The 27,294-nt window shown below is 39.8% G+C and overlaps 1 protein-coding gene across 2 annotated transcripts in view; it reads right to left on the reverse strand.

Annotated features, from left to right (window-relative positions):
• Positions 1–1,190: 1,190 nt before the first annotated feature.
• ADAMTS20 (ADAM metallopeptidase with thrombospondin type 1 motif 20) overlaps positions 1,191–27,294 on the reverse strand; it is a 252,346-nt gene continuing 226,242 nt past the window's right edge. Inside the window, exons 29-39 of one of the 2 annotated variants that reach the window (XM_044280361.1) lie at positions 12,177–12,341; positions 10,752–10,925; positions 10,081–10,251; positions 9,641–9,841; positions 8,003–8,132; positions 7,534–7,625; positions 7,042–7,136; positions 4,838–4,971; positions 3,340–3,431; positions 3,139–3,243; positions 1,191–1,369 (exon numbers count right to left, since the gene is read on the reverse strand). In XM_044280361.1, the coding sequence (XP_044136296.1) occupies positions 1,274–1,369; positions 3,139–3,243; positions 3,340–3,431; positions 4,838–4,971; positions 7,042–7,136; positions 7,534–7,625; positions 8,003–8,132; positions 9,641–9,841; positions 10,081–10,251; positions 10,752–10,925; positions 12,177–12,341 (1,455 nt within the window). In that variant the 3' untranslated portion in view covers positions 1,191–1,273. Of the gene's footprint in view, positions 1,370–3,138; positions 3,244–3,339; positions 3,432–4,837; positions 4,972–7,041; positions 7,137–7,533; positions 7,626–8,002; positions 8,133–9,640; positions 9,842–10,080; positions 10,252–10,751; positions 10,926–12,176; positions 12,342–27,294 lie in introns of those variants that run through there. The other variant, XM_044280362.1, reaches the window with a different exon arrangement.

The following is a 27,294-nucleotide window of genomic DNA, read 5'->3' on the forward strand; positions in this document are numbered from 1 at the left end:
TTTTGCACATGTTAAAGGGAACCTGTCACCAGTTTAGGCTGCCCTAATGCCTAAGTCCAAATACCTCCAGCGTATGCCAATAAGTCTGATATTCATAAGCTTCTGGATCAAAGGCAGGTGGGCTGTGAGCTCATGAATATCAGGACTAAAGATGAGTGAATTATCTTATCAAGCAGAGTTCTGCACCCATGATGGGTTGTCTCCAAAGCTGATGATACTTCCCCTGCCGCTTTATTGAAAGGCCCAAACATCTCGGAGAGCCTTGACAATCTTGCACTTGTACTGCTGCTCCGAGTAGCGCTGCAAGTATAGAGGCTCTGCTTCCAGTAGTGGAACAGCTACTGTGCACACGGTGCTACACTTCAGGGTAGCAGAGCATGAACAGTAGCTGCTCCAGTAACAGAAGCTGAGTCTCTGCGCTTGCGCTGCAACTTTGAGCAGTGTCACAGGTGCCAGATTGTGAGTGCTGGCCAGGAAGTTCATCCCTGTCATTCGGGTGGCAGGCGAAGTGTCATGAGCTTCAGGAACAACCTGTCACGGGTAAAGAACTTTTCTTGATAAGATGATCATCTCATCTCTAATCCTGATATTCATGAAGAAAATATCCCACTTTTCGAAAAGGGGGTCTGTCACTAGTTTATGCTGCCCACAGTTAGGACACCATAAAACTGGTGGCAGATTCCCCTTAAAGAGGACCTTTCATGGGTCCAGACATTATAAACTAAGTATCAGGATATGTAGGGCATAGTGCAGGGATTAAACTGCACTTACTATATTTTTCTGGGCGCGGCTCTGTTAGCCCGCTGTGGCCCCCGTTGTCCTTTCCCGTCTGGTATGCTAATTTTAGCATTGGCACAGGGAGGAGAAGACTGCCCTGTTTCTCATGGGGCATCTCCTTCTCCCTGTCTGTAGCACTGTCCAATTGCAGCAAAGAGCGTCACAGCCAGGGAGAAAAAAAAATCACCTTCTCCCTGGCTGTGACGCTCTCCGCTGCGATTGAACAGCGCTACAGCCAGGGAAAAGGTGACGCCCATTGAGAAACAGGGCAGTCTCCTCCTCCCTGTGCCAATGCTAAAATTAGCATACCAGGCGGGAAAATACAACAGGGAGCGCGCCCAGAAAAAATAGTATGTGCAGTTAGATCCCTGCACTATGCCCGACATATCCTGATACTTAGTTTATAATGTCTGGACCCATGAAAGGTCCTCTTTAAAGACAACATGTTGTTAGAAAAAAAAAAAAGGCAGTCATTTTCATGTAAATAAGGTGTCCTTTAACGGTCTTGCACTTGAATCTGGAGACCAAAAGTCGAATGGGGAACACATTTTCCGCAATAACCTCCACATCTTCCATATATTTTAGTCCCATCCTAAGGGAAAGACATGATCAACAACCATTCATATGGTAAACGACAGCACAATTTACAAGTTTAATGTTGAGGAAGTAAAACTGGTATGGTTCTCATATTGTAGCAGTTCTAAAAGTTCCCATAGACCCAGAGATAATCATTCTGAATAATTGCCCATTTATGTTTCATATTAAATTAACTGTAATATCTACTATTCATTATGGAAAGGACATGCCATTTCATTCATAAGAAATAATCTGTTATTTGTAAACTAGCACCACAAACGTTAAAAAGCTCAGAAGCGTGTAATCTATTTGCTGCTCTAATTACAGTAGATGAGATGTGCATTTTTAGAGTTAAGAACTGGACAGAAATGGGAAAACCTTGTACAGTTAAAAATAAAAAAAATAAAAAATCTTACTTTTTGGCCTCATGCACACGACCGTTGTTTGCTTCTGCGTACGTTCCGCCGATTTTAGTGTTTCAGGTGCGGACCCATTTATTTCTATGGAGCCGTCGAAAATGCGTATAGTGCACCGTTTGCCATCCGCGTCCGTGGTTCCAGTCCGTCAAAAAAATATAACCTGTCCTATTCTTGTCCGCGGAAAACGGTTCGCGGACCCATTCAAGTCAATGGGACCGCTTAAAAATGCGGAGGCACACAGGATTGTCATCCGCGTCTGTTTTATTCCTATCATTTGCATGGCAAACCTGTCTTAGACTTTTTTTTACCTTCCTTTATGACTGGTGGTCCTCCAAAAATAAAGGAAGACACACGGAAACAGAAACGGAAACGGATCGCGGAACAATTGAACACCATTTTGCGGAACGGAACACAACAACAGTCGTGTGCATGAAGCCTTTGTAATTGTTGTAATTACTCTAACCACTCTGATTTCAGTATCCCGAGCAACTAAGAGTGTCTACAGACTTTTCTGCAGGAGAACTTTGGTGATTGTAGGGATAGACCGTGTTCAGAAGAGGGAAAATAAGCTAAACTTCAACCTTGGTCATCTGAGGTACAATGGAAAATGTAGATGACAATACTTCTTTAGAATGTCCTACACAACTATTAACCTGGCTTTTGCATTTATGACACCCTAAAAAACTGTTCCATAAAAGTAGTACAATTATTGGAAATAAAAATGATCAGAGATCAAATTATTGGTTTAGCACTGCTAATATAAGGCTAGTGCAACCTCCTGAAACATGTATTGTGAAGTGAAATTATTTGGGGAGTGGCTAAGTGAATCATATCAGAAAAAATATAAATGTAATACAGAAAGCTTGTGGTTTAAAATTAATATGACACACAAATATGGAAACATAAGGTTTGGCATGTTAGGGTCCCAAAGAAACAGAAGAGACCATGTTTCAGGCAAAGGGTGGGAAGACATATGAGGCTGAGTCTAGAACAGAGAATGTGGTGAAAACTAAACCTGCTGATATTGGTTCCTGATGTGTTTTACATACACTATTTAATTTATGTTTAACATACATTTTATGTATCTGTAAAAACCTTATCTGGATTCACTTTTAATTCCAAAATTCTGGTATTTATGTCAGTGCTGTGACATTGGCATGCCATAAAGAGTAATTAATATTACAGTAATATTGGCAGAAATCATGATATCACAACTAGGATCTTCCTGATAAAATTTGGCATGTCAAGTATTTCCAGAACTGAAATCAGTAACAGATTTGTAAAAATTGTACTTATGCATATGTATGTATTTCCAATAAGAGTGACCAGGTGACATTTATGTTCTTCATGACACAATATATCATACCTGTGATCTGTGAATACTGACACTTGCATAATTCCCCTGAGCAATCCATTTGGCAGTGTCTGATACTTGAAAACCGGTTCCCGAAAGATTGATACTAAACTGCCCCTATGACAGAAAAAGAAAGTTTTGACAATTTACATGCAGCCAATAATTCCATTATGATTATAGTAGTCCAATCATGCCAGAAAGAGATACATTTACCTGTGGACACTTGGCAGCGCTGTAACAGTCGCCTGCTGTGGCAAAGGGAACTGCTCTTCCAAGCAGCGTGTGAGCATAGATAAGATCTGTAGCTAAAAAAATATTCAAAACATTTATTCAGATAATCATATGATCCGTCAATTTATTTAAAAGCAGGACCTGGCTTGACTTTAGACCTGATGTCAGTAATGTTTATGCACATGCATTCCCTAAGGCTGCTTTCACACTTGCGCTGGTAATTCCGGTATTGAGATCCTGCAGAGGATCTTAATACTGGAATTAAACGGATCTGTTTTGATTTTGCACATCAGGATGCATCTATTCCATTAGGATGCGGTTATGTGAAATCAAAACAGAAAAAAAACGGATCCAGCACTAAATACTAGTGTTGATCGCGAATATTTTAATCGCAAATTTTTATCGTGAATATCGGCACTTTAAGAATTCGCGAAGATGTAGAATATAGTGCTATATATTCGTAATCGCGAATATTCTAGATTTTTTTTCATCAGTAACCTCTCTTCTTGCTTGTGGGCCAATGAGAAGGCTGCAATGTCTTTGTCAGAGCTTAGCAACATCCCTAGCAACCAATATGAATGTTGCCTACCCTTTACTATATAGGAAACTCCCCAGCAGCCATTTTCTGCAGTTTTCTTTGCAGTTCTGAGAGAGAGCAATGACATTGCTGTGCTCTGTGCTTTCATCTGGATCCAATTCCTTATCCAATTACATTAGATAGTTAGCTCATATATATATAATACAGATAGTGGGAGTCAGTGTAAGTTAGGTAGTGATATAGTGCAGCTGATAGGTTCCAGTGCAGGGTGTTAGGCAGTGTGATAGGAATTACAGTTTCTCTGCTGTCCATACATACATGCTACAGACATAGTGGTGTGATGACACAACAATACTTAGTGCACCAATCAGTAATATCTACTCAGACCTGATAAAATGTGAAGTTGCATGTATTGCACAAAAAATATGCACATCATTAGTGCCGATTTGCGCAATCACCAAAAATAATGACTGGAGATCACAAATTCTAGATTTTGTGAATTTATTGTGAATAGTATGCGAAAACTAATATTGCCTATGTCGCTCATCACTACTAAATACATTGAAAGTCAAGGGGTGATGAATCCTGTTTTTAAAAAAAAACAGATCCGTCACCATTAACTTACATTGTTTTCGGTTGTTTTCCATTTCTTGCAGGGGTTTTGTGTCCAGTCACAAAATGGAATGCTGCCAGAACGGAAGACACCCTGAACAGATCTCTTTCCATTCCGAATGCATGAGGACCAAACGGAAAAGTTTTTTTTCCAGTATTGAGATCCTCTACCGATTCTCAATACCAGAAAACAACAACGCAAGTGTGAAAGTAGCCTAATTCAGTTATGGCTTGTTAAATATTTTATTCGAAGGAAAAATGAGAGTCGATGGCTTACTGGTGTAGGCCACACATTTTCCTACATATATAAGCATATTTGTAGAAACTTACTTTTTATTTGCATTGAGATTATATCAAGCCTTATTTTGTTGAAGACAGTTAGTCCAGCTGCAAGATAATCATTTTTGCATGCACAGTTTTGCCTTCTGCTCCCATTGAATGGACACTCATATGGATTTCGCAGTCTATAAAAATATATAAGAGTAAAGATAATCAGCCTTAAAAGACTTTCCACACAACCATACTAATTATCAAGTACAGCAGGATGTGGTTATTTACTCTCTATTTCCAGTATGTAGTTTAATGGCTGTACCAAACTTAGAATGCATAAGTATCCATGTAACACTAGTAATGTCCTCAATGTATCAAGGTTTTATAACTGTACAACACCATTGTAAAACAAGCTTCACCTCTGAAAGCAGACTTTAAGATCAGTAGGGTTTGGCCGCTATGGCTCCTATCAGTACTGGGAGTGAAGTGGCTGCTGCACTAAATCAAAATGAGGGCTCTGTCCCCGATCGGCGCACCTGCATTGAAAACGCCTTGTGAAGGCTGCAATAGCCTATGGGAAACTATATAAATGTGGTGTCGCCATAATTGTACTGACCCACAGAATAAGGTCATCGTATCATTTGTAGCTCACAGTAAAAGCCGTAAACATAAATCCTAAAAACCATGGTGGAATTTTGTGAGTGTGTTCTTTTTTATTTCACCTAACCAATATATTTTTTTCACATTTTACAATACAAGTTATGATAAAGTAAATGGTACCATTAAAATGCAACTTGTCCCGCAAAAATAAGCCCTGATATGGTTATGTGAATGGAAAATTTTAAAAGATATGGCTCTTGGACGTTAGGGAAGAAAAGACGAAAATGCAAAAATAAAAATTGGCTTCATCCATAAGGGGTTAAAGATTGAAAAGGCTTCGCCATCAGGACTATCCCTTTCCATGTCCTAAGCCTCAGAGAACCAGAGCGCAAAACCAAAAGAAAAAGCAGCTATCATTCTGACAGTGATAGTAATACAGCTATCCTCTATCCACAGAACTCCAATGGGCCAGTTCAAAGGGATATTACCTTGAAAAATTGTTTATCATATATTAACATCCTACTTGTGAATATTATATTGATTTAAAAAAAAATAAGAAATGGGTGGGTGGTTCTCTGGATATAATTTTTTTAAGTCGCGCTATGTACAGTATTTTACTTCCTGCCCTGGCTCTTAACTTTCGCCTTTGTTTGGACTTTCTCCATATGTGACTCAATAAGTCAAATGCTCTTTATCCAGCCCTATCAAGAGAGCAATAGAGCTGTCATACTAATTGTACACCTATGATCTTTTCCTCACAGCACAGTAAACTGACAATGGGTTACCTATCTACATATGATTTTTTTTTTTATCTCTGTGCTGACTACTACAGAAGGATGTCTGTGAAGGTTCTCATTTATCCAGGTCATGGTATATATCTGTTAAGAATAAATCAAGGCAACTGGATGTACTGTAGATTTCTTGAAAACGTTTCACTCGTTCTTCCAACGAGCTTTCTCAATTCTGAGTGACTGTACAAAAATTCTGGGAATAAATATGTAACTGAATCCACATCTGGTAATTATACCCAGCATTGGGTCAAAGGTGTTGATTCCATTATCCTAATTGGAGTCAGTAGGTGATAAAGACTTCCCAGAAAAAGGTGTCAAGACAGCATTGTATGTGGCAGACAATAGATTCAGTTACATATTTATTCCCAGAATTTTTGTACAATCACTCAGAATTGAGAAAGCTCGTTGGAAGAACGAGTGAAACGTTTTCAAGAAATCTACAGTACGTCCAGTTGCCTTGATTTATTCTTTACAGATATATTACAGAAGGATGTTTGTATTCAATTTCCAATGGCAAAATCATGGAGAAATGGAAAAAGAAAGCCAAAAATTCTATGAATATTAAGTTAAAAAATTAAAAAATCTGATAAAAGTGTGCCTTAAAACATTTTAAAATCTATTAGCCTGGTATATTATCCAGATTAGTGGAAAAACTGTCAATGCAACTTTAGGGTCGTTATCTCCCCACAGGTATTGAACAGGTCGTGTCCAGCCATACCAGATCATTCACATCTTTATGAACAATTTTTTGTACACTTTCTTTACATACATGTATTGATTCATATAGCTGAATGAACCCAAAAATATCTAGATATGTCTCCACTAAGATTAGTACTTACTACCCAACCTGCAGATCAAGAAACTCTTAAATACCTATATCCAAATACTTCTGAAAAGTTATCCCCTTCACCTTTAACCAGTGTTATGTATTCTTTTGGATTATCTGTCTGCATTCCTGAACAGTAAATCTGAAAGAAATAAAGATCATAAGGCAACGCAGCAAATAAAATCTTAAATAAGTGTGATTCCCATTAAAGGGGCTTCTGCAGTGCCAGGATATTGATGACCAATCCTCAGGAGAGGTCATCAACATCAGATTGGCGGGAGTCCAACTTCTGGCAGCCCTGCTGATCAGCTGGTTGAGCCCTATACCCTCTTCAGTGATTACCCACCCTTGTAGCAGTGATGCAGTGTAATTACACCGTGCTCCCCCACTCAAGTGAGCAGAAAAGGAAGGTGCAACTCTCGCTACAAGGGATATGGTGTACAGGATTCACAGCACCCCTTCCTCCCTTCTGATATTGATGACCTATACTGAGAATAGATCATCAATATCTTGACACTGCATAACCCCTGTAAACCTACCTTTACTTTTCTGTTTGTAATTTTCAATAAATATTCACCATCTACGTGGGTGTTATTCAGCAAGCGTAGCTCATTGCAGCTCTTATAGTCACCTATGAATAATACCATAATAGGGAGATTATTCTGTCTTCTAGCTAGCAAGATGTCACATACAAGTCATATTTTGCTTATGTCTCTGATAAAGACCACAAAGTAACAGATTCTTTCATTTCTTGCAATATACACATTTGCAGCAGGCACAATAACACAATAATCTGTATACATTGTTTTTAAGGGATAGCTACCAGTACTCCTGTGCAGGAGCCAAAAGTAAAGTAGATGTGCGCAAATTGGCATACCTAAAAGAATATAAGTACTAAAGATCATCTAAATAAAAACAAATTATAATAAATTATAATAATAATAAAGATATTGATAAACCACATAAGGTATGTTCCTCATAAATACAAACGATAGCAATAGCACTTACAGTATTTTGACAAACATGATTTCCTAGCTCGGGGTTTCACATGTGATGGACACAGGTCACTTGAAAGATTGTGTTCAGTCATACAAACTACTTTTCTTTCCATAAAGCCAAGACCACATGTTGCAGAACACTGAAAAGCGTAGATAGTAGCATTAACTGTATATTCAAGAAGCATTTGAAGCTTGAAGAATGAATTTCTGTTATCGAGCGTCTATCAGCACGATCAATCCTATTAAGCCTGGAATACTGCTTGGCAGAGTTGATCGTGCTGATTAAAACGATATCTTTCTTTTGTCTGTACATTAAACTGCTGAAGAGATATCAGCATTACTATTCATGTGCAAATGAGCATGTTCAAGCCTCGGGGGGCCGGACTGAGTCCTGGAAGCACTGAGTTTGTAATACCCCTGTGCTCTGCACCCTTTCCTTGATTCACAGGTCTAGACACAGGTCTAGACATCAAGCAAGGTAAGGGCAGAAGCAGCAGATGCAGCAGATGTGATCCTGCTTCTCATATCTGTGACACTCAGCTCTGGCTCAAACTTTGCTTTTAAACAAGAAACAGATCTTAAACTAGAGGAGTATTTTGTATGAGTATCAGGAAATGAGTAAAATTCATTCTAGAGCTGTGTCATGATATCATATACACCACTTACAGCCTAGCAGCAAGAGCATTACTTGTATCAGGAAATTTTGATAAGATTTTAATTTATCAACTTATCAAATTAATTTAATCAACTTATTTATTGTAGGTTAAATGAGTAAGAAAAAAAAATAACTGAAGATTTACAAGTCACTTTTTGGATTTGCACCTGAGACCCTCTATATGGAAAGCAGAACATTTACCTCCAGGCTATAGACCTACCATGTTGATTAGACAGCCAGAGTCAGGATACAATAGTGGGCGGGACATGGAAGGCCTGGCACCTTCAAAAAGCCCCTTACTGCTATGTCAGCTACACGACACCCTGCAATTGAATTTCCTAGGAAATGCCCTTACTCTGTCTAACTGCTCAGATGTTGTTCTTTTTGTTTTGACCCGTTCATTTTCTTAAAATCTCTACTGAGCAGCTCCAGTGTGAACTGGGCACCTGAATCTGCTCAATATAGTGCACGAGCTTGGGAGTTCTGATATTCATGAGCTCTCTGCTTTCCTCGCACCCCTGGCCCTAATTGGCAGCTTTCCTTGAATAAACAGTATGGAATGAGAACTGCCAATAATCTGCATAAGGGCTTGGGCAGCTGCAGCCAAAGAATATCTGTAGTCGTACGCTTGGTTTATACAGGAGCTCTCACCAGGAATTATAAGAAAACAACTGGAACAAAAAATGTCAGTGATCCAAGGTCTGTGTCACCACTTTATGCTGCCCTTAGATAGGTCAGTATAAAACCAGTGACAGTTTCCTTTTAAACGGACACAAAATTATTATTAAATTATAAATAAGTTATGGCCCTTGAAATGCAGTAGTAGAAGAAGAAGAAAAGAACAAATTGCTGTTTCCTCAAGGTCCAAAATAGCTGCGTTCTTAAGAGGCTAATAATTTTTTATATTATGTGATTATGATGTGCCAGATACATGAATATTTCTAAATTTCACAGACATATTTTTGAAATATAAACTCAAATTTTATACCAAACCTTGCTCCATTTTCCAACTTTCCAAACAAGTGTTTGGACACAACGTTGTCCATTGCATTTCCAATCAAATGAATACTGCCGTACAGGACAGCTCTTGTAACTGGCAGTCCGTAAGCCATCTATATACTGATTGTTCCTTGAGAGCACTTTTCTGCAATTCGTTAGTCTTTGCTTGTAGCCAAACCAACAACTTCTAGGACACTACAACAGAATAAAGAAATACTTTAATGTACAGCTGCTTTTTAGTTACATTATCAGTTTCTCTACTACTACTAGTACTACTACTACTCCAAAATATATGTTACAATTAGGAATGTAATGTATATACTGCACACCCATAATGCGCCGACACCGAAATATGCTGCAGCCAATTTATTGATTTTAGTCCAAATAGCTGCCATTGTCTGCCTTCGAGTTGTTTATTGGATAAAAGACAATACCTGAGAGGAGTCTTCAGTCACCACAATATTCCTGCATGCAGAATTGATGCACTTCTTAGTGGCAGGTGGCTTAGTAGCTGAGTCACAATAAGATTCATTCACAGATCTGCCTCGAATATCCATACACTTTATTTTCCTCCTTGTCTCTTCTTGATTACAATCTGTGGAACACTTATGCATACAGTGTTATTATAAGCACATAGTTTATAAAAACAGATATGTAATATCTAAAGTGAATTTTGGTTGACAGTATTTAAGTAGTAATAATCTCAGAACTTGGATAAATGTTTGCTGTAAAAACTAATGGGGTCATTAAGACCAGTGTTTTAGACGCTGATCTTAATACCTCTGCACTGGCGCTTGATGCGTCTAAGTTAAATAGAAGCGCCGGCCTCTGCATTACTTAGGCGCATCCACAGTCGGGGCCTAACAGCTTTAATTGGAGTAGAAAATGATAAATGAGACAGGTCTGCTGGTTAACCCTCATCCCTGTGGAAGAAGTCACAGATTCGGTCGCAAATCCCCTTTCCCACCGAATCTTAAACGGATATACGCCAAAAAATGGAGTATGTCTAATCATAAATGGCCCCTTAATTTTATGATGACCACACCATTATTAAGAAAATTAAAAACACTACAGATACATTTCATTACTTAGCATCAATACTTACAGCAGGCCATTCATCTGTAACCCATAGGTACTGTATGCAGTCAGGTAAAGTGCAATATTTGTGACTGTCTGGGCGAGCAGCAGCACTGCAGAATTTTGCATCTACTCGCCCCTGTCCTTTTGTCCTACAATACACCTGTCTATACTGGATTCCTGCTCCACAAGTTGCAGAACACTAAAGAAGATAAAAGAGATAAAGATAAAAAAATTGGTTATTTTTTTTATATTATTCAATAAAACACAGTTATAAAATAAGTGTGATACAAGTCCATAGAGTAAAATAGCATTTAGTGGTAGGTGCTGGATTAAAAGGTGACATTTTTAGAATCAAATGAATTTTCACTTTTAGAAGACCTTCATAATTGTTTCTCTAGGAATCCATTCTTGAGTTTTTGGACTCTCAATACTATAAACCTTGACTTATACTGCAATTAGACTTACAAATGTAGTGCTGTTATCTGTTTACAGTGTACGTGTGAATACGTGTAGTACATAAGAGTAAAGTGAAATCTCTTTGAGGCAACCAACTTAAATTGCATTGAAATGTGGTGTTCTAGGGAAATTGTCTTCTTAAATTACATGTCAGTTCAGAAGACGCATTATATGTGACGGAACTGAAAAGCTGTCAAAGGAATTCTGTTGTGGATAAGGGGTTAGTCTTCTTAAAGAGGTGGTCCTATAAAAACTCACATATATTATTAGAAAAATTAACTGTCTAGTAGAGTACTTTGAGCTTCTGCGTCATTGTGCATGGTTAGGCTGCAGCAGTGTCCAGCCAGGAAATTTAATATTACTGATGTCATCAGTGGATATAGGTCAACTTCTCAGCACCATGTCCTGCTAACCTACTGGCCTCATAACAGTCAGATGGTTTGTCACCATCATTTGGTTATTGTTGTATGTAATTAAACATATTTCATGTGTCCATTAACCTTTGGTCACCTTACACTTGTTTTTTTAACAACCATTTCCTAACACTATTACTACCGGTTTGCTCCCATCATGGCCCTGCATGATTTGGTAAAACATGACATTGCAGCTGATTCTCAGGCCAATACAGTTTTTATTTTAATTTTAAAGAAGGGAATGTATCAGCAATAATTTTCTGTAATTTAAGAAACAAAATTGATATTATTTCGTTTAAAGGGTTCATCCAGAATACAACACTTCTTAACAGCAAGAAATGTTTTAAAATAATACAGGTCAAATGTGGGACATGTTCAGCTACAGAAAAATACACAGGGGAACAAAAACCAATGGAAACCACCTGCGCACATGTTGCTGGTGCAATAGCAGATTCAAACAGGTGAATATATATATATATATTTCATTTTAAAGATTTCCCTGCTGTTAGAAAAGAAAAATGCTATATTATGAAAACCCCTTTAAGAAAAAACATATGGCTGAATGGCAGAACATTACTTACCTCTTCCCACTTTTCACTTTTCCATGAAGGACACCTGCCAGTCCTACATATCTTCTGCTTGCGAGGCTTCCTCAAGTGTTTACAGTTTGAATCATCCACTTGTTGGCCATTTGACATACAGTGAACATCTCGATCTTTCGTTCCCTTTCCACAGGTCACAGAACACTAAAAATGAGAAGGGTGACAACACATACTTCAGATCTGTATGGAGACAAAACCATATACAGTGCTGTGCGAAAGGCAACTCCATGTTGGTATGAGTGGCATTTACATTTTCCAATTGATAATGCTGGTTCTACATGTTCTGTCTGCAACATGCGGCCAACACCTCACCCACCTTCACAATTGTTTAGCCATTTGCCAGCTGAGGGTTTGGCCTCATACAACAGCCAGAAAGTGTAACATGGCCTAACTCTGCACAATTAATTAAGAGAAATTATGAATAATCATTTTATCATTGAGCTTTAACTTAATTTGCATTGAAAATTATTGCTACAAGGGTATGTATAGGAGTTAATCATAACATTTATTGGTCTGTGTAAATGAGCCTTTAGTAATATCCATAATCCTATGAACAAAGCAAAAAGAATACAATTGTTTGAAGGTGCTGGTCTAATTTATTTATTTTTGCATTGTGCATTTGGGGGGGGGGGGGTTGCCTCGGCTACCATCTGCCCAAGACTTTAAATTGCAGTGTTTCAGTGTAAACCAATAAAAGTAATGGCACATTTATTATTTCTAGAGGATTTTCCTAAGCATATAAAAAAAAGTATAAAAAACAAATTCACATTCAGATCTGGCAGAATGTTGGTGGATTCTGTTAGTATTTAGGCACAGAATCCATTACCACTCAAAAAGAGTTTTTTTTAATACACATTTAACATCAAATTATCTACATTATAGATGTAGATTTTACATATGCATCTACTGACATTATTTGGAAATTTTAAAGATGCTTTTATAAGAAACTACAAAAATAGGGGTAATTTACGAAGAGATATACGTCACTTTTTGGCGTCTATCTCCCAGATTGTGGTTCAAAGGTAATTTGCACTGCAAATTGCAACTTTTTCCCCTTTTCTGCCGCTCTCACCCGGTCAAAAAAAGGGGAAGTGGCATGGGCAGGGAAAATGGCAGGCCTGACTCATTTATCATTCTCTACTCCTGTTTTAGGCGTAGAAAATGGTCTAGGAAGCTATGTAGAGGTCGGTGCCATTATATAACATGGGCAGATGAACCAACAGCGCAGGAAGGATGAAGACCGGTGTCTAATTCGCTGGTCTTCATAAATGTCCCCCATAGTTTTTCATATTTCTTGAAAACACCTCTAAAATTCATTCTTAATGTGGCTTAGTTTTACCCCACAGATTAAATCTGCCACAAAATCCACATGTAAGGCATTAATGTGGATTTGGATCCGCATTTGCCATGCAATTGCAGCAGATTTTACCCTTTGCACTGTATTTTTTTCCTAATCAAATTTTTTTTGAATATTCCATGATGCTTTAAAATGAGTTTTAACTGCCTCCATGTAAAAATAAACTTCAGATATTGTTTTATTCTCCCAAACTTGCCCTGATTCCTCACCATGTTTGAGGTTATCTTCTACTGCTATGGTGACATTAATACATTTTACTGCAAAAAATCTCAAACTATTTATTCTACATGTCTGATGTCATGTTTTTGTGCGTGCTCTTATCTACGCCCCTTCCTCAGTAATGGCTTCTTGATAGTTTCTTGGCATCCTCACACCTAAACAAAAGGATGCTTTTCATCTTTATTAGAATCAGATAAAGTGATATAAAACCATAAAAACTTCAGTACATATACTATTGTCAATGAATAACGCAAAGATAAACCATAAACACAAAACTGTAATGAGTTCTATCAAGCTATATGAACATCTCTAAATCCTTAGTAAACATAAGTAAGGTAAGAAGAAAAGTTACACTCTGCACTCTGGTGTTGTCTTAATTCAGAGATGCTCATATGGCTAGCAAGTTTTTATTGTACTAGTGGTTATGGATTATCTTTGGGATATTCATTATTAGAGATGAGCAAATTTTAGAAAACATTTGATTCGCAGGTTTGCCAAATCTTTTGGGAAAAATGTTGTTCGATCCGAATAAATTCGTAGCGAATTACGTTAACAAACGGCTATTTCCTGGCTGCAGAGAGCCTTTATAGTGGTGTAGAACACTGTGCCTTGCAGTAACACGCAAAGGGAGTCTGCTTTGGTAGTGAAATAATACTGCAAGTCCGTATGACATGCAGATGGCAGGCGTCGCTCTTAGGATCACTGCACACCTATATTATTTGGGCAGCAACGGGGCCAAAACTGACCAAATAACTCAAGTATGAACTCAGCCTTACAGGTCAATGTTAGCCCCAAGAACTAGCGCACTCCTTTTACATTGTCGCCAGCTGATTCCACATTGATGTCAACAGAACCTGTTCTATTAAACGCTTATACAAGTAGAGCCCCACTGACAGAGTGGAGAGGGTGTCAGCAGTAAGTCTGTGTTGACGTCACTGATTAATTTCCTCTGATCCGTCAGAACAATAACCCCAAAAAAACGGATCCTGTTTGTGGAGCATACACCTTCACTCGGTCACCATTTGCTCAATAATCCATCAGTAATGCTAATGCAATAAAAAAACAGGAGCGGATCTAAAACAGAGATGACACGTAAATGGAAAATTTGCATGTCTTTTGTACCCACTCCTGCTTTTGGCTACCAAATCATAAGCCAATTCTGATGGGACCATACAGGCCTTACAGCTGCTACACAGACAGGATCCATTGTGCATCTAATTTGACAGATCAGAAGGTCAAATAAATGATTATGTCAGCCAGGCCGAAAGCCAAAATAGTGGCCCAGTCATGAAGTGGGGAGGGTGGGAAAAGCATGAGAAATCCACAGAGTGGACCTATGACATAGTGGTGAGGTGGAAGCAGCATGAGGAGACCACAGAGTGGCCCAATGACAGGGTCTGGAGCTGGAAGCAGTATGAGGAGGCCACAGAGTGGCACAATGACAAAGTCTGGGGGTGGCAGAAGCATGAGGAGGCCATAGAGTCGCACGACGACAAGAGATTGTGGAGGTGGCAGCAGTATGAGGAGGCTACAGAGTAGCACAACGACGAGAGATTGTGGAGGTGGCAGCAGCATGAAGAGGCCACAGAGTGGCTTGAAGACGAAAGATTGTGGAGGAGAAAGCAGCATGAGAAGGCCACAGAGTAGTACAATGACGAGAGATTGTGGCACGAGGAGGCCACAGAGTGGCATGATGACGAGAGATTTTGGAGGTGGCAGCAGCATGAGGAGGCCACAAAGTAGCACGACGAGAGAATGTGGAGGTGACAGCAGCATGAGGAGGCCACTTTGGCTCTGCACGATTTAATAATACATGTTCTCCGGCACAAAAGGCTTGGCAAATTGATTGTCCGGGGATTTCTATCGAACATTGGGATAATATATTGGCGAATTTAAGTTTAGTTTCTTATAATTTTAATCAAGTTTTGGTTTCATTTCATATAAAATATTTAATAAATTTAATAAAAAAAAATAAGTGTTGCATAAGACAGGAGAGAATTGGCCAGTCTTCTGGTTATTCGACTATGTGGTTGTGATGGAGAAAGCATTCCAAAAAACAATATCTCTCCACCTGGAGATGAATCCTGTAAAGATTGATGCAAGTGTGGTATAGGCTGCTCATCGAGCCAGATACTTCTGGGGGAACCTGCATGGTATAAACAGGCCTCTAGTAGCTACAGACAATGAGAAAACAAAGCTTCAAGATTGCTTGGAGCCCAGGAGAGTAGCGAAGTTCATCAAAATTCAAACCATACCTACCAGCCCCTGGTCTCTTTGTCAGGGAAAACATCACAATTTCCAGTCATCGTGGATGGAAAGGAGGACATCTTGTGGTGCATGGAGATGGAGAGGGTCTTCGGATTTCCCCCGTACTATACGGACGTCTCAGAAATGAACAGCTGCTCTCGACAGAAGCTCCTGGGAAGGTCATGGAACGTCCCGGTCATCCGGCATCTATTTTCCCCACTGAAGGATTATTTTGAAAGTGTGTAGAAGCCACACGGGGCCCCCACACTGTAGATTTATCACGGAGACACTGGATTTTATAATACTACATTATTATATGAAGAAAAAAATAAATAGATGAAGCCCCTTCTTCACCCGGCTCCCAAACTAGATCAGCTATATCATCATCATCGAGTACTGTCTGCACGTCACTGATGTCCTCCTCAACCATCTCTGGGTCAAGCACCTGACCTCTCGCAACACCAGCTCCCATGCCACTCTCCTCATCACTACTTGCCCGCCTAGTGGAGTAAAGGACAGAGGCAGGTTGAGGACAGGTGAGGGCACAGGGCCTCCTCCTGGGCCATGCCAACTAAGGGTTGTGTCTGACAAACCCACTGACTGTTGGCTGGGGGTGTCTGATGTCACTTGGGATGAAGTGAATGACCGATTTAACCAATCAAGAACCGTTGGGTTTCTGGTCAAGACACGGCCGCTAGAAGACACCGGGAGATAAGGCCTCTCTCTGCGACTCCTGCTGCCACACCCTTACTCTGCTGCGACCTCTGCCTGCGCCAGAAACATTTAGGCCTCTGCCACTTCCCTGTCTGACATACTTTTAGCTGAACTAAATAAATTAAAAGCTAATTAAAATAGGCCACTAAACGCATTCACCACAAATAACAGCAACAGTGAAGTGTGTATATATTTTTCTTTTTGTACTGAAATAGGCCACTAAAAGCATTCACCACAAATAACAGCAACAGTGAAATGCGTATATATTTAGATTTTTGTACTGAAAAAGGCCACTAAACACTTTCAACACATAGAACTGCAGAAGTGAACTGACACTATATATTTTTTTGTACTGAAATAGGCCACTAAATGCTTTGACTACAAATAACTGCAACAGTGAAGTGCGTATATATTTTTCTTTTTGTACTGAAATAGGCCACTAAACGCATTCACTACAAATAACAGCAACAGTGAATTGCACATATATTTTTATTTTTGTACTGAAATAGGCCACTAAACGCATTCATCACAAATAACAGCAACAGTGAATTGTGCATATATTTTTATTTTTGTACTGAAATAGGCCACTAAATGCTTTGACCACAAATAACTGCAACAGTGAAGTGCGTATTTTTCTTTTTGTACTAAAATAGGCCACTAAACGATTTCGCCCAAAAATAACTGCAACAGTAAAGTGTGCATATATTTTTCTATCTGTTCTTAAATAGGCCACTAAATGCTTTCACCACATATAACTGCAGAAGTGAAATGCATATATATTTTTCTTTCTGCACTGAAATAGGCCACTAATCACATTCACCACAAATAACAGCAACAGTGAAGTGCACATATATTTTTCTTTTTGCACTGAAACAGGCCACTAAACGATTTCGCCACAAATAACTGCAACAGTTAAGTGCATATATATTTTTCTTCCTGTACCGAAATAGGCCACTAAACGCTTTCAACACATATAACTGCAGAAGTGCAATGTGTATATATTTTTCTTTCTGTATTGAAACAGGCCACTAAACGCATTTACTACAAATAACTGCAACAGTAAAGTGCGCATATATATATTTTTTGTACTAAAATAGGCCACTAAAAGCTTTTCAACATAGCACTTGCACCCCAATAACAAGAACAAATTGTTGGAATTACAGAGCTGTATAATTTCTATTTGGATCCCCAAGTAATCTTTCCCTGCACTTGTAAATCGCGTTTCCAGCACTGTCCCTAGCGCCTTTTGACGTCTCTCCCTGCACTTAGATGCTGTGAAATGATTCCTCCCTATCCTTTCCCTGCATTTGTAAATCGCTTTTCTGGCACTGTCCTTAGCGCCTTCTGACGTCTCTCCCTGCACTAAGATGCTTACTCCCTATCCTTTCCCTGCCCTTATAAATCGTTTTTTGTTTGTTTGTTTTTTCACAATGAGGTTTTTTCGATTGCTGTCCCTAGCACCTTCTCACGTCTGTCCCTGCACTCAGAACGCTGGAAAATGTCTGAATCTAAGATGGTGGCCTTATTTATAGGGCTGTGACACCACAGGGCTGGCTGCTGATTGGCTGCATGCATGGCATTATGGGTCATTCCACCTTCCTACAGTTCCTTGCCCCATGTCCTCACACATGTAGCCGTCATTTTAGGAAAAATTGCCGTTCGTTACCACAAAGCGCGAGGAAATTTGCATTCATTGCGAATCAAATTTTTCCTGAAATTCGGATCTAATTCCACTTCGTTAACTTCGATTCGCTCATCTCTATTCAGAATCAATAGTATTCTTACTGATCTGGCAATATTTTTTCATTGTAGGCATGTCTCCTTTTTATGCTACTTTATGTAATCCTATAAAGATGAAACTGTATGTTCTTACAGAGTGATTTGGTTCTGTGTGTCTTTTTGATGGTGTGTATTATTTTTGTACCACACAGGATACTGGAATTCTTTTTTGATAACTGTTTAGATGCACTTGAGAGAAATTTTCTGAGAAGCTAAAGTGTATTTATTTCAGTTATACAGTATATGTGCTTACTGTCTCCTATTTTTACACTAAAATATGAATCAATTATTACCTAAACCATGCAATATACTTTATTTTTCACTATTTCCTTGTGAAATACTGTAGGCACCTGAAATTCAGGTGCCTATTAGGGATGAGCGAACTTCATGTTTTGAAGTTCGGGTTCGGCATTCGAGTTTAGCCTGAATTCCGTTATGGATTCTGTTAGCACGGAACATAACAGAATTCCATGATGGAATCCACCACGTAAGCCATTATGTTCTGTGGTAACAGAATCCATAACAGAATTCAGACTAAAACCGAATGCTGAACTTGAACTTCAAAACATGAAGTTCACTCATCCCTAGTGCCTATCATGCTTTAGAATCTGTACTCCAATACAACACTGTGAGTGGGAGTATGGATGCTTTAGAATCCATACACCCATACAGCGCTGTGTGTGGGACTACAGATTAACCTTCGGCAGCACTGAGCACAGTGGGGCTGGAATATTGCTGCAGCTGCCTATAAGAGTGCTTCTCTGCAATGTGCTATGTGAGCTCCTGCCTGTGCCTGCTCGCTCCCCTCTGCTAAAGCCTTGTGTTATGGAAGGCTTTAGCAGTGAGGTTTAGTTGCCTATTGCACAAATAAATATCGAATAAAAATAAAAGTATATTAGAAAAATTCACTTTAGGGCAGTCAGTTCAGGGCACTCTTTTTGTAGATGCTTCACTCTCAACATAGCTGCTGACAAAGAGGAATGTGACCACACTCTTCCTTTAGAAGCCTCCACTGAATAAGGGCCCATTCACATGACCGTATTTTTTGGTCCGCATCCGTTCTTCATATTGTGTGTATCTGATGCAGACCCATTCATTTCAGTGGGGCAGAAAAAGATGTGGACATCACACTGTGTGGTGTCTGCATCCATATGTCTGATCTGTGACCCCACAGAAAAGATAGAACATGTCCTATTCTTGTCCTGTTTGCGGACAAGAATAGGCATTTCTAACAGAAAGAGGTATGTGCAGACCACAAAACGGATACGGTTGTGTGAATGGGCTTTAACACTGAGCATTGCATTACACATGCTCTAGTTTCCCATGCCATGAGCAGTGTTATGACTCATGCACACGACCACGGGATCCACGTCCATCAGAATTTTTTGCAGGTGAGACACTCTTCCTATTAATTTCTATGGGGTTCACAAAAAAACAAACCGAAAATTATAGAACATGTCCTATTCTTGTCCATTTTGTGGACAAAAATAGCCATTTCTACTGATAATAAAATTGTGGAATGTACATGGACAGTATGCATATTTTCAGATGGTATGCAGACCGCTATATAGATACGATAATGTGCATGAGGTCTTATTCAAAGAAGGCTGCTGATGGATGGGTTTGGGTACAATTTTTAATTTTTTTCCATTAGATATGGAACTTCAGTATGAGTATGTTTTATGTTAGAACTAAAAGTCACATTTTGGAACCATAACATAACAGTCCAAGTGAACTAGTAAATGAATATGCCATACTGCTGTGAAAGTCTAATCTGGGTTTTTGAACAAAGAGGGAAAATAGAAATGGACCGGTTCCAAGGCGTAAATTCTTGGCACAGAATACCTTAAGTTATGTGAAGATTCAGCAGGACATGTCTGTGAGATTGTTTGAGAAGAAACATTCTCTAAGCATACCAACTTTAAACAACTAAACATAAGCAAAGATAAATCATAGCGGTGACTGTGCTGTATATCCATGCTTCACTGACTTCTCTTTTTTGACAATCACACAAATGCCATAATGTTTCTCTAAAGACATTTGTATCACTTCATTTTTTTGTGATCTACTATCTTTAACATTTTGCATTATTCATAAACTAAATACTTTAATAAGATAAAAAAACAGTATTTTCAGTTTTATTTCCAAAACGATTGTATACATTTTTCAAATGTTTAGATATGTCATTTAGATATGGCAGAGAAATATATAAGTGGAATTTTGCGAGCTGGGGCCCCATTTGATGTTGAACAAAGGAATTCTTACATTCAATAAACAGTCAGACCCTATTTGTCCTGATTGTGCTATTGCTGTGCATGGGGGTTGGGCGAAATATCTTTTATCAGAGGTGAAGGGGTACCAGCCCACTTCATTTGGGGTATCTGTAGGAATCTATATGTGAGAATTTTTGAAAAGTGCTTATTTCCACAGTTATATAGAATAGAATATAGAACATTATACTGTAAGAAAAATATTTAACAATCCACAAATAAGTGGACTGCTGTTTTGTGTAATTAAGTACTAGGGGCAGCTGAGGGCTTTGCAGACTAGTATATTTAAAGCCTAATTCTGACATGAGAAAATTCTTACCACATATGATTAACTATGTAATATAAACAATATGGAAACATCAAACGTTATCATACTACAAAGCCATAAGACCAAGCTGGAAACAATACTGTTCAAAGCTATAATGTTTCCATGGTAACATTTTATGGCCAATAACTGTACTCCATTCTTATACATGTCTATCACTTGGCTGCAGAAATAAAAATTTCAAGAAACAAACTCCCCTTTCTTTATGTTTTGTCCATTTGCCCATTTATTTGCTTTGTTTGAGTTATCAATTTAACTTCTGAGGAAGTACAATATTAAAGTGTACCTAAGTTTTTCCATGACTTTTTTTTATTTCTTAAAATTCAATAGTATAGGTGAAAATAGTAAACTCTGTAATATAGTTTATTAAAAAAGTGTATGTGTCTGCATTTATTACACTCTGCCCTGCTCACTGTTTCTCAATTGACTGGTCAGATTTGTACACAGATGTCCATATACAGAAGAGCTCAGCATACAGATGACAAAGCTGAGTAATTTATTATCTTGCCTAAGAGTTGAATGTTTCTTCTCAAACCTGCTCTGGGGTGAGATAAATCTCTCAGTAGTAGATGCAGCCAGGTCTGACCTCTCCATGCCCTAAGTCTTCCTCAGCTGCTTGTCCTCTCTTCTCTGTAGACCTCAATGGGCTGTGTACGGACTTCTGGCCACAGATTTAACCCCTTCTACTGAGGGGCAGTTTTCACCTTTCTGCCCAGGCCTTTTTTTGCAAATGTGACATGTGTCACTTTATGTGGTAACAACTTTGGACCATTTTTACTTATTCAAACCATTCTAAGACTGTTTTGTCATGACACATTGTACTTCAAGACAGTGGTAAACTTCAGTTGATATATTTCACCTTTATTTATAAAAAAAATCCAAAATTTACCCCAATTTTTTAGAAATTCCCAATTTTCTAAATTTGAATTTCTCTACTTTTAGTAATGCCTCATAAAATTGTTATCAGTCATAATTCCCCATATGTCTACTTTATGTTGGCATCATTTTGTAAAAGTCATTTAATTTTTTTTAGGACGTTAGAAAGCTTAGAATTTTAGAAGCAATTTTTAAAATGTTCAAGTAAACTTCCCAAACCATTTTTTTGAGCATCAATTCAGTGATAAAGTGATTTTGAGGGGCTTATGTAATTGAAACCACTAGAGTTGAGTGGACACCTGGATGTTCGGGTTCGGGACACAAACTTGACCAGAGCTTGACCTCGAACCCCATTGAAGTCAATGGGGACCCGAACTTTGGAGCACTAAAATGACTCAAAAAAAGTCATGAAAAAGGCTAGAGGGCTGCAAATGGCATCAAAATGTGGTTAAGAGCATGGCAAGTGCTCTGCAAACAAATGTGGATAGACATATGACTTAAAATAACATAAAATACACCAAAATTTAAAATTATAATCTTGATCTAGGAGGACAAGGTCCATATGGAGTAGGAGGTTGAGGAGGCGGTGGATGTGGCGGTGTAGGTGGAAGCGGCGGTGGAGGAGGAGGAGGTAGTTAACACTGGTTTTTGGTTTTAAATTTTTTTTAAGTTTCAATTAGGGTACACCTCAAAACATTGGGAAATGTAACCCATGATAATCCCCTCCAGCCATGCTAAACAAACGTTCAGACACTACACTGGCTGCAGGGCAGGCCAGCACCTCCAAGGCGTAAAGAGCAAGATCAGGCCATGTGCCCAATTTGGAGACCCAGAAGTTGAAGGGGGCAGAACCATCAGTCAGTACGTGTAGGCGTGTGCACACATACTGCTCCACCATGTTGCACGTCCCCATGATGTCCACGATCCAATTGGATATCTGCTCTATCAACTTTCGATGTTCTTTTCTGCGCCTACCATGTTGATCACAGTTAGTGGCGAATCAGGGTTCCACGCCAGAGAGGGAGCGTGAGAAAGGGATACCACATCCAAGGGAGGTCGATGTATGAAATTAAATGTGATCGAGCGGAAATGTGGGACAAATTATTGAAGCCGAAGCTTCCAAGTAAAGGAGGGGGTGCACGGCAATTACTCACTCCTGACTCGGGAAGGTAGTGATGATAAATAACTATACAGGACTCTTAAGACACCCTGTTACTGGAATGATTAAAAAAAAAATCGCATGTCCCCGTGACGTCCACGATACAATTGGATATCTTCTCTATCAACTTTTGATGTATGTTTCTGCGCCTACCATGTTGATCATGGTTAGCGGCGAATCAGGGTTCCACGCCAGAGAGGGAGCGTGAGAAAGGGATACCACATCTAAGGGAGGTCAATGGCTGCAATGTGATCGAGCTGAAATGTGGGACAAGTTAAAGCGGAAGGATCGAATGAAAGGGCCAATTAAAGATGAATTTTAGAAATTTAAGTCCCTGTCACCTATGCAAAGCAGGGTTTTTTCATCGCAAAAATGGGTTAATGTCACTCACCAATGGAACAGACGATTTTTTAAATTTCGGGCCCTGTGAACTATGTAGAGCAGGGGTTTATTCACGGCAAAACTATGTTCATGTCACCCACCAATTGAACAGACGATTTTACAAAAATTAGGTCCCTGTCCCCTATGCAGAGCAGGGGTTTGTATACGGCAAAATTGGTAAAATGTCACCTGACAATGTAACTGTCACGATAGGTAGGTAAGCGGGGAAATAACCAAATGCAGGAAAACAAACAGAACAAAGGACTAGGCCCAAAAGCTAGGGAGAAAAGGGTCACCTCCTAGCGATCCCTAAAAGCTTTCCCTAAACTGCTGTGCCCATGTGCATACCCTTATGGTGGATATGCACAAGCCCTTGTGCCTAAACCTAAACACCCTGGGCAAACCCTAAGCAGCAGGGAAAAGGGAAGAGACAACCTGCTTCTAGAGACCTAGATAAAACACACAAAGGGAAATAACCGAGAGGACTTCTATTGAGTAAAGCTGGAGCAGACAATCCACCACACGTGAAGAGCTCCCAGGAAAGAACTATAACCCACACAGGCCACTGGGGGAAGGAGGGATAAATAGCCTCACTAACAATGAGACCCAGTACACCTGAGGAAAGGTGGAGCCATCTCAAACCCAAATCAAAACAAACAGAGAAGTCAGACATGTGCAGCCAGTCTGACAGACCTCCACACATTCACAGAGAAAGGTGTGACAGTAGCCCCCCTTCTACGGGTGACCTCCGGACACCCTGGACCAACTTTATCCGAGTGTGCCCTGTGAAAGGCCCTCACCAGGCGTCTAGCACTGACATCAGTAGCAGGAACCCACATTATTTCCTCGGGACCGTATCCCTTCCAGGGCACCAGGTACTGGAGGGAACCCCGAAGAACACGTGAGTCGAGAATCTTAGAGATGGTTCCACATATTTCTTTAATAAAGACCTGTGAAACACATTATGGATCTTCCAGGTCTGCAGAAGATCCAGACGAAATGCCACCGGGTTGACAATCGCAGAGATTTTGTAAGGTCCAATAAATCTTGGACCCAATTTCCAAGATGGTAAGGGCCAATAAATCTTGGAGCCAATTTCTAAGATGGTACCTTTAGCTTAATGTTTTTAGTCGACAACCACACCGAATCACCCACACACAGGTCCGGACCAGTCTTACGTCTCCTGTTAGCCATCCGTTTAAATCTTTCACCCATCTTTTCCAAATTAAGTTGGATCTTCCGCCAGATAGATAACAAGGCGGAAGAGAATATCTCCTCTTCTGGCATCCCATAAGATCCAGTCCCAGAAAAAGTACCAAACTGTGGGTGAAAAATGGCGACTTATCAGTGGACTCCTGTCTATGGTTATTCAAGGCAAATTCGGCTAAAGACAAGAACGAGGACCAGTCATCCTGGTTCTCGGCAACAAAACACCTCAAATAGGTCTCCAGGTTTTAGTTAGTGCGCTCTGTCTGACCATTTGACTGGGGATAAAAAGCCGAAGAAAAAGACAGTTGAATTCCCAGACGAGAGCAGAACGCCCTCCAAAAACCTGGAAACAAATTGTGTCCCCCTATCAGACACCACATCAGAGGGAATGCTATGTAGTTTCACAATGTTATCGATAAAAACCTGAGCGAGAGTTTTGGCATTGGGCAAGCTAGGTAATGGTACAAAGTGAGCCATCTTACTGAAGCGGTACACTACCACCAAAATCACAGTTTTGCCAGAGGAACTCGGTAAATCGGTAATAAAGTCCATGGACAAATGCGCCCAAGGACGAGACGGGATGGATAAAGGAAAAAGGGATCCTGAAGGCCGAGTGTGAGCCACCTTCGCACGTGCACAGGTCTTACAAGCTGTCACATAACCCTCCACACCCTTGCGCAACCCTGGCCACCAGGAAATATGAACTATGATGGATTTGCTTCCAGGATGTCCCGCAAGGACCGTATCATGATGTTCCTTGAACACCTTGTATCGCAGTTCAGCAGGAACAAACAACTTGTCTGGAGGACAAGAATCAGAAGCCTCCTCCTGGGCCCCCAACACCTCTATCTTCAACTCAGGGTACAGAGCAGAAACCACCACCCCATCAGCCAAAATCGGAGCGGTATTCTCTGAATCACTCCCCCCAGGAAAACTATGTGACAATGCATCTGCCTTGACGTTTTTAATGTCAGGGCGAAAGGTGACCACAAAATTGAACCTAGTAAAAAACAGTGACCATCTAGCCTGTCTAGGATTCAGGCGCTTAGCAGACTGCAGGCAAGCCAAATTTTTGTGGTCAGTATATACCTTAATAGGATGAGTAGCCCCCTCTAACCAATGACGCCATTTCTCAAAGGCCAATTTAATGGTCAGCAACTCTCTATCTCCTACATCATAATTTCTTTCAGCGGCTGAGAGTTTCTTGGAGAAAAAAGCACACGGACGCCATTTGCTAGGGGATGGATCCTGCGACAGAACTGCTCCGACCACCACTTCTGATGGATCAACCTCCACGATGAACAGTTGAGACAGATCAGGTTGCATCAGAATGGGAGCAGACGCAAAACATTTCTTGAAAAGGCCTGTAATGTCTCATCTGACCAGACAGAAAAGTCAGCGCCTTTTTTAGTCATATCTGTGAAAGGTTTCACAATGGTGGAATAATTCAAGATTCATTTTCTGTAGTAATTGGTAAAACCCAAAACCCGCATCAGAGCTTTCTGATTCTCAGGCTGGTCCCATTTCAGTACCGCCCGGACCTTTTTGGGGTCCATAAGAAAACCAGAGTCAGAAAGCAGGTATCCTAAAAACGGTAGCTCCTGGACATCAAATACACATTTTTCCAATTTTGCATACAATTTATTCTACCGAAGGATCGACAACACCTGTCTCACGTGATCCTGATGGGTCTCCAAATCGGGTGAGTAAATTAGTATATCAAGGTAAATAACAATTAACATTCCCACTAAATGATGGAAAATATCATTGATAAATTGCTGAAAGACCGCTGGTGCATTAGTTAAACCAAAGGGCATGACAAGATTCTCGAAATGACCTTTGGGTGTATTTAAGGCCGTTTTCCACTAATCTCTTTCTTTAATTCTGATCAGATTATAAGCTCCTTTTAAATACAACTTGGAAAACACCTTGGCTCCGACAATTTGATCAAATAGATCAGAAATCAAAGGAAGGGGATACGGATCACGGACCGTAATGAGATTCAATTCCCTGAAATCTAAACACGGTCTAAGTGATCCGTCTTTCTTTTTTAGGAAAAAGAAGCTGGTGGCCACAGGGGACTTAGATGGCCTAATGTGTCCCTTTGCCAAACTCTCTGCAATATACTTCCGCATAGCTTCTCTTTCGGGTTGGAAAAGGTTGTATAGTTGAGGTTTTGGCAGTTTAGCTTCAGGGATGAGATTGACTGGACAATCATATTCTCAATGGGGGGGCGGGGGCAGCTCCTGAGCTCCACCCTCCTATAATATGTCTGCAAAATCAGAGAGAAACTAAGGTAGGACCGTAGTTAACACCCCTGAGATAGAAGCACAAAGATAGTTGTCCGAACAAAATTTACTTCAGCTACTGATTTGTCTTGTTTGCCAGTCAATAGTAGGGTTATGCTTTATCAACCACGGTAGACCCAGAACCATCGAAGCAGGCAAGCCCTTCATAACAAAACAAGAAATAGACTCAACATGTGAATCACCCACCCTTAACTGAATGTCATGAACGATATGAGTAAGACTCTTGGACGGAGGAATCAATAGCAAACACTA

Source organism: Bufo gargarizans, chromosome 2, assembly GCF_014858855.1.
Source record: "Bufo gargarizans isolate SCDJY-AF-19 chromosome 2, ASM1485885v1, whole genome shotgun sequence".
Taxonomy (NCBI): domain Eukaryota; kingdom Metazoa; phylum Chordata; class Amphibia; order Anura; family Bufonidae; genus Bufo; species Bufo gargarizans.